Source organism: Cyprinodon tularosa, unplaced genomic scaffold (genome assembly GCF_016077235.1).
Source record: "Cyprinodon tularosa strain WSP-4 unplaced genomic scaffold, ASM1607723v1 ctg73, whole genome shotgun sequence".
NCBI lineage: Eukaryota > Metazoa > Chordata > Actinopteri > Cyprinodontiformes > Cyprinodontidae > Cyprinodon > Cyprinodon tularosa.
This window is the reverse complement of record NW_024039485.1, coordinates 739,833-752,547: the sequence shown is the minus strand read 5'-3', so window position 1 is coordinate 752,547 and position 12,715 is coordinate 739,833. Positions and strand designations below refer to the sequence as shown.

General features: G+C 35.5%; 1 protein-coding gene across 3 annotated transcripts; it reads right to left on the bottom strand.

The window, feature by feature from the left end:
* Nucleotides 1–7,500: 7,500 nt before the first annotated feature.
* On the bottom strand, nt 7,501–12,471 carry sp8b (sp8 transcription factor b). Of its 3 annotated transcripts, none has more exons than XM_038269544.1 (2): nt 12,354–12,471; nt 7,501–8,961 (listed from the first exon to the last, which is right to left on the bottom strand). In XM_038269544.1, the coding sequence occupies exon 2, from the start codon at nt 8,926–8,928 to the stop codon at nt 7,624–7,626; it is 1,305 nt and encodes a 434-aa protein (XP_038125472.1). In that variant the 5' UTR covers nt 8,929–8,961; nt 12,354–12,471; the 3' UTR covers nt 7,501–7,623. The 3 variants fall into 3 exon arrangements, with proteins under 3 accessions (XP_038125472.1, XP_038125469.1, XP_038125471.1); XM_038269541.1 differs by lacking the exon at nt 12,354–12,471 and adding an exon at nt 9,339–9,497; XM_038269543.1 differs by lacking the exon at nt 12,354–12,471 and adding an exon at nt 9,126–9,332.
* Nucleotides 12,472–12,715: the final 244 nt, after the last annotated feature.

Sequence of the window (12,715 nt, the reverse complement as noted above, 5' to 3'; positions counted from 1 at the left end):
ACACGCAGAGGAGTGGCTTTGCGAGAATTTCTACTACATTTCCCAGAATGCAACACTGTGTTTACGAACCTGAACACCTGAAACCGCAGGTTGAGTTTCGAGAGGAGGGACAAGTGATAAGAATGTAACGGAGGTGTGACTTATACTGACTTTGTTAGTTTATGTTTTTTACAGCAAAAAATATTTGGGTACTGTCAAAAAAAAAAAAGATATGTGGGATGGAAACAGTAGCTCTTACTTCCTGTTTGGACTCTGTATTAAGTTGCAGTTCTCTGGATTGTATTTTTAAAATCTCAATACATTACTTCTTTTTACCACATCTAGAAACATTTTAAATACTGAAATTAATTCAATGTTAGCATCTGATTTGTGATCAAGACAGTACTGATTGTAAACTGAGGTAGGTCTTTTAGGAATGATAATAATAAGAATAAACCAACACTTAAATATTTGTCTTTTATTTTCTTTTATTCGCAGGCAGTTCTGAAGGAGTGCAGCATTACATATTTGCAGGATCTGTCAGTGGAAAGCTGTGGAAGAGCCTTTTTTTAAATAATTGTTCTTCTTATTATTATTTAGAATTTAATTTGCAATAATAAACAGCCTGTGTTTATGCTGTGGGCTCCTGTTTCGCTGCAGTCTGAAACATACATTTAAACAACATCTAACCTTTGGTAATCTGTGGTCCTCCAATATGAAGCAACACTGCCCCCGTGTGGAGGAGTAAAGAAGTAGTAGACCTTTTAAAAAATAATAATTATTATTAATTAATTAACTAATTTATTTGTTGTATTTTTTAAGAATAATTCTAACTAAATAAAATACACTTTTCTATCATAGCAAAGTGTACTCCAAGCATTTCTGAGAGGGTTTCATGTTTAAGTTTGTTTTTTTTAAATTTGCATTAATCTTCTGCAGAGAAAGTCCAAAGCTTGACTTCCACTAAAGGGTATTGATTCCGTGGGGGTTGCATTTCCAGCATATACTGCAGACCACCCTCATGCCAATGGTGCTCATGCTTGAAAATTAGTAAAAATAGGCAGTTATTTGTGAATATGTCTTTGCAGATTAAACCGAGCAGAGAAGATCTGATTCTTATCACCAAAGCACCGCAGTGCTCTTAGAACTTATCTCCTCTTCTGACATGATTTATTTCAGCAATGGATCAACATTTTGGCAGATGACAGTTCTATTTTATTGCTAATTCAAAACTTACCCTCAGGATATCCCACATCCAGATAAGAGACATTCAAAAATCTGGATGCTAAACAAATCAAATGAAAAAATAATAAGGAGAAAAAACATAATTGTGTTAGTTTTACTCTGTTCATACTTTTATCCTTTCATTTTAAATAGCATTTTATTTCAGGTATATTCCTGTTTATATGCTCTCTATTAACTCGTCTTTTTTGTAATGTTGATGGCAATTTATTGAACAATGATCAGATGCTGCTAAATTATAATAAAATGCTTTGTTTTGAGTATAAAAAAATATATATTTTTAACAAGTGCAGTTCCCATATGCCCCCTCACAGACACAAGCAATAGCGGTCATTGACTCCTTCTGTGTTGACTTTCAGTCCATAGAGTATTTGTTATTGTAATTATATATCCGTTTTTTTTCCCATCATGCTTGTGTCATACTGTCCCAATACCTTTAATCCTCCTTGGTTCTGTTTAAGTTCTAAAAATGTTATTCAGTTTGATTCATGCAAATTGCAGCACTTTACTCGAGGTTTTTAGTTTAACTGATGTGACTCCGTTATAAGAGCTATACAACGGATGGGTGTTTATTTTTATTTTTTTACTACAAATGTAAATTTGTTTATTCTTTTTACATTTTAAAACAGGTGTGCATTATTTTAATCTCGGATTTTGTAAAACCCAGAAACCAAAGGAACTAAATAATGTTAGTTACGTATAATTGCCACTAGATGGCGCCATTTCTCTGTTCATCCTCTGAAAATGTGTGATCTTTGCAAACTCAACCCTAAATCTTTTAAGAAGGTATATACTTGTGACTACAAATATTTGTGTATAGCCATAAAGCTTGAGAAAACAATGCTTGTTTTTTTGTTTTTTTATAAATCAGAAGTTATAAAATTCAAATATTTAGCTATCAAAAAGAGCTCCACTGCTTCTTGAATATCAATTCTTGAGCTTTCATTTGATATATGTTGGGGGGAGATGAATTGAGGGGGCACTGAAGAAAGAAAATCTAGCATTTGTTATGATATATCTATCTTAAGTTATTTTAATGCTTTTTTTAATGCGATCGTGACTATGTTGTCTAGATATGATGACTAAGGTCAAAAACAACTTGCATCTTTTGGACCTATGTAGATTCAACTTTATTGCTTCACTCGATTAAAACTGAATGAATCAACTAGTTTAATTGTGACAGCAAGTATCTTAAAATTGGAAATGAGGCATGAGGTCAAAAAGTTAAATTTAACTGCAAGAAAGGGTTGAGTTCATGTCAAGAAGATGTTCACGAAGTAATCAAAATTAATGCAAAATGAGCTAAATTAATTTTCCCAGCAAGATCTATTCCTCTGATCACGCAAAACGTGCTCCTGGTTCATTCTGTATGTATTATACCCCTGGCACATAGGCACAGTCTCCTTACTACTATCCACTAAAGTTAATATGATAATATGTATACCTAAATAAGTCAGTGTAACAATACCTCAGGGGATTCAATACACTCACACAACACAGGAGTCAGTCTACAGGTCCAGCCATGGACATCTCACATAGGAAGGAAGCAAGTTTAGTAAACCACAGGTCACAGTTTTAACCTGTGCCTGTTGCTTCACTACTGAGTTTGAGTTGATTAAGTTATTTTAGGGGAATTGATTGTGATGTATTGATATAACCAATTTGTTTTAAATGAACACAATATTGTAAACTGATGCCAAAGCCAAAGTATGGTGTGCACCAATGTTCACTACTGAATTATACTTGTGCTTGATAGTTTCCATTAAAACAATCAGCTGCCAGTAAAATAAATTGTTATTGACAAAAGTAATAATTAATAAAAATCATTAAAAAAAAATTAAAGTCATGACATTGATTTTTAATATATGCATATAATAAAAATATAAATAAAAGAAGTAAACAAGCCTGTTGGAGCTCCTGAACTTAAACTTTCTTGAGCAACTTGTTTGAGGCAATTATCACAATCAGGTGTTTTCTGTACTTTTGAGAAAACAATCAGTAAGACTTTTTCACCTACTGTATGGACTGGTGTTTTTTTTTTTTTTTTATTACTTAAAAAAAATAAAATTAAAAAATCATTATTGTGTCCTACAAAATTGTCATTTGGTTCATTTTTTGATGTGCTATTACTTTTTCAGTTTTGTGTTATTTGAATTACTCTCGTGGATTTTTCATTTTCTTTAATGCAAGGATACATAAACTTTCAAGCACAACTGTGTTTGAATGTTTTGTTAACTTACCTGCTCATGTTAAAAGGTCTGGTCTGGTTGGTCTTAAAAAATAAAAATAAAAACACCCACAAACCTTTGCACTGTAGTTTAGGTGTTTCTTTTCAGTACCATTTTCACCCCAGTAACTAATGAACAACTATAAAACAATTTTATTGTGTGGGTTACTTTATTGATTTGTTTGTGTTATTTAACATCATACAGAAAAAATGTTTTTCTGGTTGAATGCATTTCTTTATACATTTCTTTGTACTGAAGTAATCTGACATTTGTTTTATCAAGTCATGAAATAATCTAATTAAATCCATGTTAGAAGCATTTTGCTTTGTTATTGCACTCATGTCATTTCATTGTAAACTATATAATGTCTTGTACACACACATCTTGGCAGTCTTGCCATTTTTTCAGTTAATTATTTGGACTAACCTCTGGAATGTTTCCAAATGCCTTTCCCAGGAGACTGGCTGGCTTCATGACTGCGTCGTTGGCAAAAATGTCCCCGGATGGATCATCAATGAGAGGTGTGCTAAAAAAAAACACCTAATGGATTGAAAAAATGCACCTCAACTTACTGAGGTAGCGCTGAGGTTTTTCATCCGGTTTACCAGGAGATTGAATCAAATGAGGTACTTTCTGAGGCTTCCACATCCCCACTTGGCTGTTTTCCTTCCTTTTTAGTTTTCTGGCATGAAAGCCCTTCCTAAGACCATCTTGATTTACATAAGGCCCACGGTTGGACATTCCTCTGTGGATAAACTTCCACCACAACCTTCTGGAAAGGTGAAAATAAAACAACAAATGCTAGCAAACACAAGCTGAGGGATAGATAAATATTTTGATTAAATCTGATTATCTTGCGTTAGTTTGGTTTTGTCTCTTTATTTGATTGAAATTACAAAATAGCTTTCGATAAGATTCTTCTAAGCACATTTTAATTACAGATTAAGTATTTACCTATACTTTTAAAGGACAGCCTTTGTACAGTAAGTTGGTAAATGGAATTTAATAAAATGTATTTAAGTGATAGTCAAAAATAAGGTTTGATATTAGTTTATCTCTTTTCTTATATCACAAAAACCTTGAAAAAGTTTAAATATTTTGCCTGACTGTTCGGAATACAGATTGAAGTTAAATTTATATATTGTGCCTTAAGTTACAAATAACTTTCTTTTACTTTTTTACTTTTGCATCATAATGTAAAACTGGTGGAAATGGTTTTTAAGGCCTTTGAGAGATTGAAGTAATATCTTTATAGTCAGACTGTTTTGTTTTAAAGATGTTTTCTTAAGGTTACAAATAGCATTTAAGAATCCTCTCTAACACTGACCTCGCTAATCAGATCCGACTTTCTGTAAGTTTTTAATACACCTTTCTCAATTTCCAAAATTTGTATCTTTTTTTTTTAAAAGGTAGAGGCAAATGCATGTATATATTTTTTAACCAGTCCAATTAATTTTTTTTTGTGTTTGACAAATTAAAATTTTCCATTCAGGTATAATTTAACAGCACCAGACCGACACAGTTTGATGAGAGTATTTAAAATGTAAAAGACTGATGTTGCAGCACAATAAGTTAGTCGATTGATGACGGTTTGTTACAAACTGTCAATCAATAGGAAGCAATACGGCAGAATTTCCTTTATTAAGTGAAAGGTTAAGGTGCTGACTCAGAATGGCATTTCGATATTTGCAGTTTTATGCAGTTAAAACACCATCATCTACACTGAGGAATAATGCCTGATAATAAAGAAATAAAGGGTTTCACAAAATCATTATGACTGTTTCTTTATGTTGGATATTAACCATATTTTATGTAGAAGATGGAAATTATTGGCTGTATGTTTCAAAAACAGCCAACCAATGATACACCCAGCTGTTGGAACATGGGGCTCACTTTGGTAAAGAAAAAAAATTTAAAAAAGCAAAAAAAAAAAAACATTCAAATCAAAGCTGTTACATTCTGTGATAAATTTGAGATAAAATCTTACTGATTTATCACTTTGTTTTTCATTAATAACTTTAAAAAAAAGTTTTTTTGTGTGTGATTCACACATTGATCACTACAAGATGGACTGGTTGACAGATCAGGAAACAACAAGCCTTTCCAGGAATCTTTTGGGGAAACATTTAACCAATTCTCAGCCTTGGAAGATCAACAGTAGGTTATAAAATGACAACACTAGGTGGTGCTGCAAATGTCTTCATGGAAAGATACTGAATCTACCTCACTGTTTAATCCAAAGCTAAAAAGTAAAGCAAACTAACTTAAACAAAGAAATAAAATATAGCTAAAGGCCCTGTTGTTGTTTTTTGTTCACTTTGTACATTTTAAGGAGGGAATTTTTTACGCCTTATGAGGATATGCAGTGTTGATTTGATGAAATTTTAAAAAAGTTAAAATTTAGAAGTTATCATTAAAACTACATATCAGAGTAAATAAATACTAAAGCATTTAACCAAAAAATATGATGAAAACTGAACAAGGTAGAAATAATTCAAATTGGTTATATGCATTTTGCACATTAACACTTTTTTTCACTCTAAAAAGATGATAATTTCACTAGTTGAATAGTGTTTTATGTGTCTCTTCACTGTTTGTAACAGCCTTTGGGGAAATTAGATTAAAAGTATCAATTTAAAAGACTATATATATATTTTTTAGATATAGATATTTTAACAGATTTCAGTAGCTTTTTTGCTTTTAAACACTAAAAGCCTCTGGTGTCTGACAACTGAATGCAATTAACTAAGACCTTAGAAATCTGTTGAGCACAAATAAAAAAAAAAAAAAAGAAAAGGAAAACTGTAATATATATAAAAAAAATCGTAATAACAGGAAATAACAGTAATTAAACAAATAGAAAACTTTAGCCATGATGCTGCGAATAATTATTGGATAAACGCATAGGATAACTAGCTACAAGTTTTAAGTTTTTATATTGAGCAAATTAACTGATTAAAACCAATAACATCCAGTTTAATTACAATGTATAATCTTAATGAAAGCAAAATTCCAGTTTTCCCTTAAGATCTTTTTCTGATTTGACGTGGAAGTTACCCTCCTGCAAAAACCAGTTGAACGCCATATAAATCTTAATTAATACAATGTTTCAAAATCACGAAAAAAAAAAACAATTTGTTTGCAATTTTAAAATGATTATATGCTAATTTTGGAGTCTTTTTTCACCGGAAACTGATTTTATCGACTCAACAATATTTTAAAAAAACTGAGTCGATAAAGCTGATTTTGATTTCATACTGACTTTATTGAGTGGCTCACATAAAAAGCCATTCTCAGCGAGAGAAAGAGAGCGAGAGAAAAAGAGGGGAAGTAAAATAATAAAAAAAAATCACTTTACAACATGCTTACTTAAATTAAACGAGCGGGTAAACAGCAAATTATGATTTTCAAACCATACAATCGAATTCAAAGTGCGCCTAATGAAAGACCCTCTAAATACAAACAAAACAAAAGACAAAGAAAAAAAAATGTGTGGTTAAATATATCCCCCACCCCACCCCAACAAATACATTTCATACCAGGTCAAAAAAGATCAAAGTACATGTCCGTATATTTTTTTTCTCAAATATTTACTAGAGTCCATATACAACTAGAAATACCTATACAAAAAAATCGTCTCCTGGACAAATAACATTGCTCACCTTTACATTTGGGCTGTAATTATTCTAACCTACATTTTTATACAGAACATTTCTGCTGCAGAGTAAAGTGAAAGTTACATTTTACTGGCCTAGAGCGCTGTGGACTGAACATGTTAAACAGAGAAAATAACCTTTTTTTTTTTTTTTTTACTATGCAACACCAGAGCCAAATAATTTCGTTATTACGAAGCAGTAGAGAAAAAAGATAACTCTTTTTGCTCGATATTAAAGTGCCAGTGTTTTTTTTTTTTTTTTAGAACAGGTTTTGATAGAGGGAGCGCAGCTTCAGAGGCCCCTATATTCTTACAGTATGCTGAGATATAAAACAGGTTGTTTTCACTTTCACACCTGCAGTCTCTAATTCGAAGTTTGTGATGGCACAGCTAGAACATTGTGGAAATGCAGATTTAAACACTTATTTGACAACAGCAGGATACAGCATACATTAAAGTATGTCCACTCGTTTGAATATTTTCTCTCCTTCTCCTTTTTTTTTTTTTAAACTAGGTTTTTCAGAGGCCGTTCATGCCCACTCCCTGGGTGGGCTCAGGTGGGTGCAACAAGTCGGGGGAATGGCATGGAGGGCTCCCCGGCGCGCTGTGCTCACTATCGGTGTCGCTCCCCCTTTTCCCCCCGCTGCCCCCAGAGCCAGAGCCGGCGGAGCCCCCTGCGCTGTGAGTTTTTACGTGCTTGCTCAGGTGGTCGCTGCGCATGAACCTCTTGTTGCACACCGGACAGGCGAAGCGTTTCTCGCCAGTGTGTGTGCGCAAGTGCCGCTGGAGCTCGTCGGAGCGCGTAAACCTCTTGCCGCAGAACAGCCAGTTGCACACGAACGGCCTCTCCCCGGTGTGCCACCGCAGGTGCGCCTTCAGGTGCGACGTTTTGCCGTACACCTTCCCGCAGCCAGGTATGTGGCAGCTGTGCAGGCCTTTCCTGCGCAAACTGGCGCCCGCCGGTCCCAGTCTCTCCGCCTCTTGGCAGTTCGGACAGTCGCAGGTGGCCCTTCCTGAATACCTTCGAGCGGATGACCTCGGAGAGCCCGCTAAAGTTGCCGGGGGACCTCCGGTGAGCATAGTCCCTCCTGCTCCCGTTAGTGGCGAAGGGCTTGTGTCCGGATAAGAGGGTAAAACCGGCTTGAAACCGTCCATCAGGTGTTGGCCGGGCGTCAACAGGTGTGGAGAGGGGCTGGTGCTGAAAGCAGAGTGGCTCAAAGTGGAGTAATCAGAATTATATCCTCCAAGGGGAGAGTGTAAGGAGGTCTGCAGTCCACCGGAATGTAAGGACGATTGTAGTGCTGCTCCATTCGGGTTCTGAACATCAATCCACCCCGCTGCTCCCACATCCCACCAGGCAGAAGCTCCGGTGGTGCCGACCTCTCCTGCGGAGATCCCAGGGTGAGAGGACTTGAACCAGGACTCATACGGGTGCGCAACGCTCATCCTCGGATAGATGCCCTGCAAACTGTCCACCGAGGTATGCACCTTGGAGATGAAGACCGGCTGATGGCTGGACTCTTGAGAGTTGCTCGAAGCTTGAAAAACAGAGTAGTCGTTTCCGAAATGAGAGCCAGACGTCGTCCCAGACGTGAGGGAGAAGGCACTGGATCCGTTGGAGCCGTTGTTGCCGAAAGAGTCCGAGGCTATGCCAGATCCGTTCCGGGACACTCCGAAGCTGGATAGGCCAGAGCCGAGGCTGCAGCTGCTGGCGGAGGCTCTCTTCCACGGATGGAAGCCCTTCCCAAAGGACGAGGAATTATCCGATATAGTGGAAGGTGAAGGGCTCGGACTCCCTATTTTGTTGCATGTTGCAGCCAACATGGCTAAAGGAGTCGATCCTGACCTCGGCTCCTCCTGGAAGCGCACAGACACAAACATATTTAGGTACAAAGTTTCAAACTTTTAACAGGTTAAACACACATTTTAAGGCACATTTTACAGATAAAAAGAACTGCCCAGAATGTTTTAGCAGTTGTTTTAGGACTACTATCTACAAGTTTTCACCCATCGCATCCTACCTGATCGAGCAAAACGTCAAAATGCAGACAAGTTCCAAACTAAAGACCTGCGAAAACATGCGTGTTTTTAAGCACTATAAAGCAAACTTCCACTTGCTGCTGACAGTAAAACCAACGGACTGGCTCTGCTGCAAAGTTTAATCCCCCTCCAAACGGCAGGACAATGACAAGAACTAATTAAAAGCAGAAAGAGAGTCTCTCTTTTCGACTCACCCCTAGAAGTGAAGTTGCCATCACACAAAAACACTGCCCTCCTCAGAGGATCTTTTTATATTTATGAATCAGGAGCCCTGCTTTTTTTTCTTCCTCTTCTTCTTCTTCAGTTTATTTATTTTTTTTTTTTTTTTAGAGGTGTGCAATACAATGATGCGTTCCGCCCATTCTTCCTCAATTGTAGGCTCCTCTCCGGCTTTGAAGTGGCGCTGTGTGACACGGGCGACCAATCAGCTGCCCCCGTCCCCGCCGCACTGCCACACACTAACCGTGAGGTCATCGACAGAAGAAACCCCCTCCCTCCCCTACTCAGACAGATCTCCACCTTCCAACCCACCCCCTCCATAATAAAAGACAGCGGAAGGAAGGTAAAGTTAAATAAGAGTGAATTAGGAAGGAGGAATTTGGGGAGGGGGTGCGTTGATTTTTATTTTATTTTTTTTACAGAGCACAACGCATAACATAAATCTCAGAAAGGAGGAGGGATGATCATGATATGGGGTCACATATGATTTTGGAGTAGTAGGCCACACTAAAACTCAAACTGATACATTTACACTGTAAAAATGACTTTCCTAGGGTAGTTATAAATGTCAAAAAATCCTGCAGATTATTAGATGATGCCAAGAAGCTGTTGAATTTCAACAATTCTGAAAATCACAGAAATGTGTGTTTTTTTTGTTTGTTATTTTAATCATTTAGCGAACACAGAATTTTAATAGGGATATAATTGAAATGATACTGTTTATAATGAATTTAGGAAATTATCATTCATTATAATTATTGCAATTTCAACTATATATATCAATTTCTCCAAATATTGTTAATTGTTGGATACATTCTAACAAGATTTGCCATTTTATTACAGATTCTACCTTTATATTTTAATTAGAATCTAACTGAAGATATATAGAGGTTAGATTTTAAGTCAGTCGTAAGAGGTGATAGAATGGTTATAGGGGTTTGTGTTTATATATTTCACCATGAATTATTATATTAGTGTAGTCAGTGTTATACAAATTAAAAGGGTTTAAGGCTGAGAGCATTTATGGAGCAACAATTTGTAAACCAGTTAAGACAATTTAATCTTTTACGAAGTTTAGCTATGGTGCTAATGCTAATACAAAATAAGTTTCTCAACTTTGAGCTAGTTCTTCCCACTGAAATTCATATCTCAAGCTGTCATTGATAGAAAAAGAGAGAATATATTGATTTCTTAGATTTTGAAAAAAATTAATAAGCATTTTGACAACATTTAGTTGCGTTAGGTGTAGTTTAAGGTTAGGGTTAGGGCTAAATTAATGTTTTATAACACGGGGAGTCCCTCTATAGCAGCACATCTTTGTGGCAGTCAGGAAAAGATGTAGGCTACATAGAGTTTTTTAAAAGACTTGGTAAAATTGTCTGTCTTAATGTGAAATAATTTCTTCTTTTTTTTATTACAAAGGATGACAATCCATATGAGTTATTTTAACCTGTTAAATGCATATAATTTCTATTAAGACAAATAAATTAACCCCTTCCCAAATAAAATGTTTGTAAATATGTACAACCAGTTTGTTTTATCAGTGTAGGAAAAAAGTAAAGATTTTTTTTTATAGTTTTACATTTTTATGATGATCCTGTGAGAAAAGTAAAAAAAAAAAAAAAAAAAAAAAGAAAGACAAATTTTCAAAATAATAAAAAATTGGCCCAATTTGGTTTGCTTTTATTTGAGCGAGTGGAGAGTTTTCTTTACATTTTCTATTTCATTGTAATTTCATTTTAGCATCTTATATAGGCTATCTTACAAGTATTTTGCCATAAGGGGAATTTGCATGTTTTAACTTTTCAGGACTTAATATACACAGCCTATTACAGAGGATATAAAGGCTGCATTGTTCTGGCTATGCACTTATATTGCATCGTCTCAAACTTTCACTTTACTGTAATTGTGTCCAATTACCTTGACAGTTTTGATTAAAACTGATATAGACGGTGCATTCCGGGCTGATGCGCGCGTTTCTGTGTAGGGGGAGATTATTCATTTCATTATTAACCGTGTTCTTCTGAAACAGAGGATGGAGAAAATGAGAGGTCAGCATGGTTAACTTTAGGAGATTTACAGCTATTAGACTTGATCAATTTAGAAAATTTAAATTTTTTTTTCTTTTTCTTTTACTCCAAAGTTGGTTTTCTTTTCATTTTTTGGGGGATTAGTAAAATAATTTGTGCCTAAAAAATAACATAATCTTGCTGAAATGAATTGGTTCATCACTTGGTGACATTTAGTAAAAAGAGTCTTAATAAAACAATACTATCAGAATCCCTTGTTACATAATAAGAACTTGAAGGCAACGAGCTCTTAGGGCCATTAACATGCAGTGTGCGCTGGGGGCATAAATTTCATTTGAATTTCAAATTTAATAACGCGGGAGGTTTTTAATCATCCACAGTTTTATTTGTTTGATATTAACATGCTTATTGACCGGGTCTGTTGACCAGCTTGGTCATTACGGGACAGGGAAAAGTTAATTAAAACGACCAGGGATTATTCATCACATCATCTGCCCTAACCCGTGTCGCTTCCTTTATTGCGCGGCGTGATAGATGGACAGTCTGATTAATTCCTGTGTTTCTAGGACTGGACCACTTTCTGTGTAGGATTCACCCTGTCTTTCCTTGAGGTGAGGGGAAAAAAAGATGGGAGGAATGATAAAAATGTTTTTTTTTTCTCCTCCAAGATAAAGCAGTGGCTTTATTTTTATTTCTATTTTTTGCAAGATAATTGATAATTTTCCACAACGCGTCTTATTTAGTAGCACATTATTTTAAATATTTAAGATATTAACCAAAAAAGGCGAAACTTATTTACACATTTAGTCCATTATATAGGGTAGCCTACTATATTTGAAAATGTAAAAACATAACTGTATGAACCTGCATTTTCTTGTTTTGTATCAAACAATCAAATGCATAAAAATCAAGCTGTGATTAATTAAAGAATTTGACGGTTAGAAATGAAACTATACGTACCGCACTCCTCCGCTCCTTTGCAGCGCATTGATTGACCCTATAGGTTGGCTTTCAGGCGGAGGAAAAAACACCAGCGTCTCCTTCTCACCGGTGAGATCGTGAAGCGGTGCCAGATAAATGTTACACTGGCAATTCAATTAGGAATAACTCGGTGGGGGGATCTTGAGCTGCATCTTTCCTCCTCATGTCAACAAAATTCAAATGACACAGTTTATATTCTAATATTTATTTAATCAATCATGCATCAACAACTCAATATTCTCACTGGTGCTCAATTTATTTTTACTTGATGATTTTTCTTCTTATTATTATATATAAAAAAGAACAGCCGTTTCTAAACAGGCAATCTAGTGGTTTTGCAC

What these genes read in the sequence shown, in the direction of transcription:
- sp8b (XM_038269541.1), bottom strand. Translation starts at nt 9,359, where the DNA reads ATGGCAACTTCACTTCTAGGG. An exon ending in TGGCAACTTCACTTCTAGGG is followed by an intron (nt 8,962 to 9,338) that starts GTGAGTCGAAAA and finishes GTGCGCTTCCAG; the next exon opens with GAGGAGCCGAGGTCAGGATC.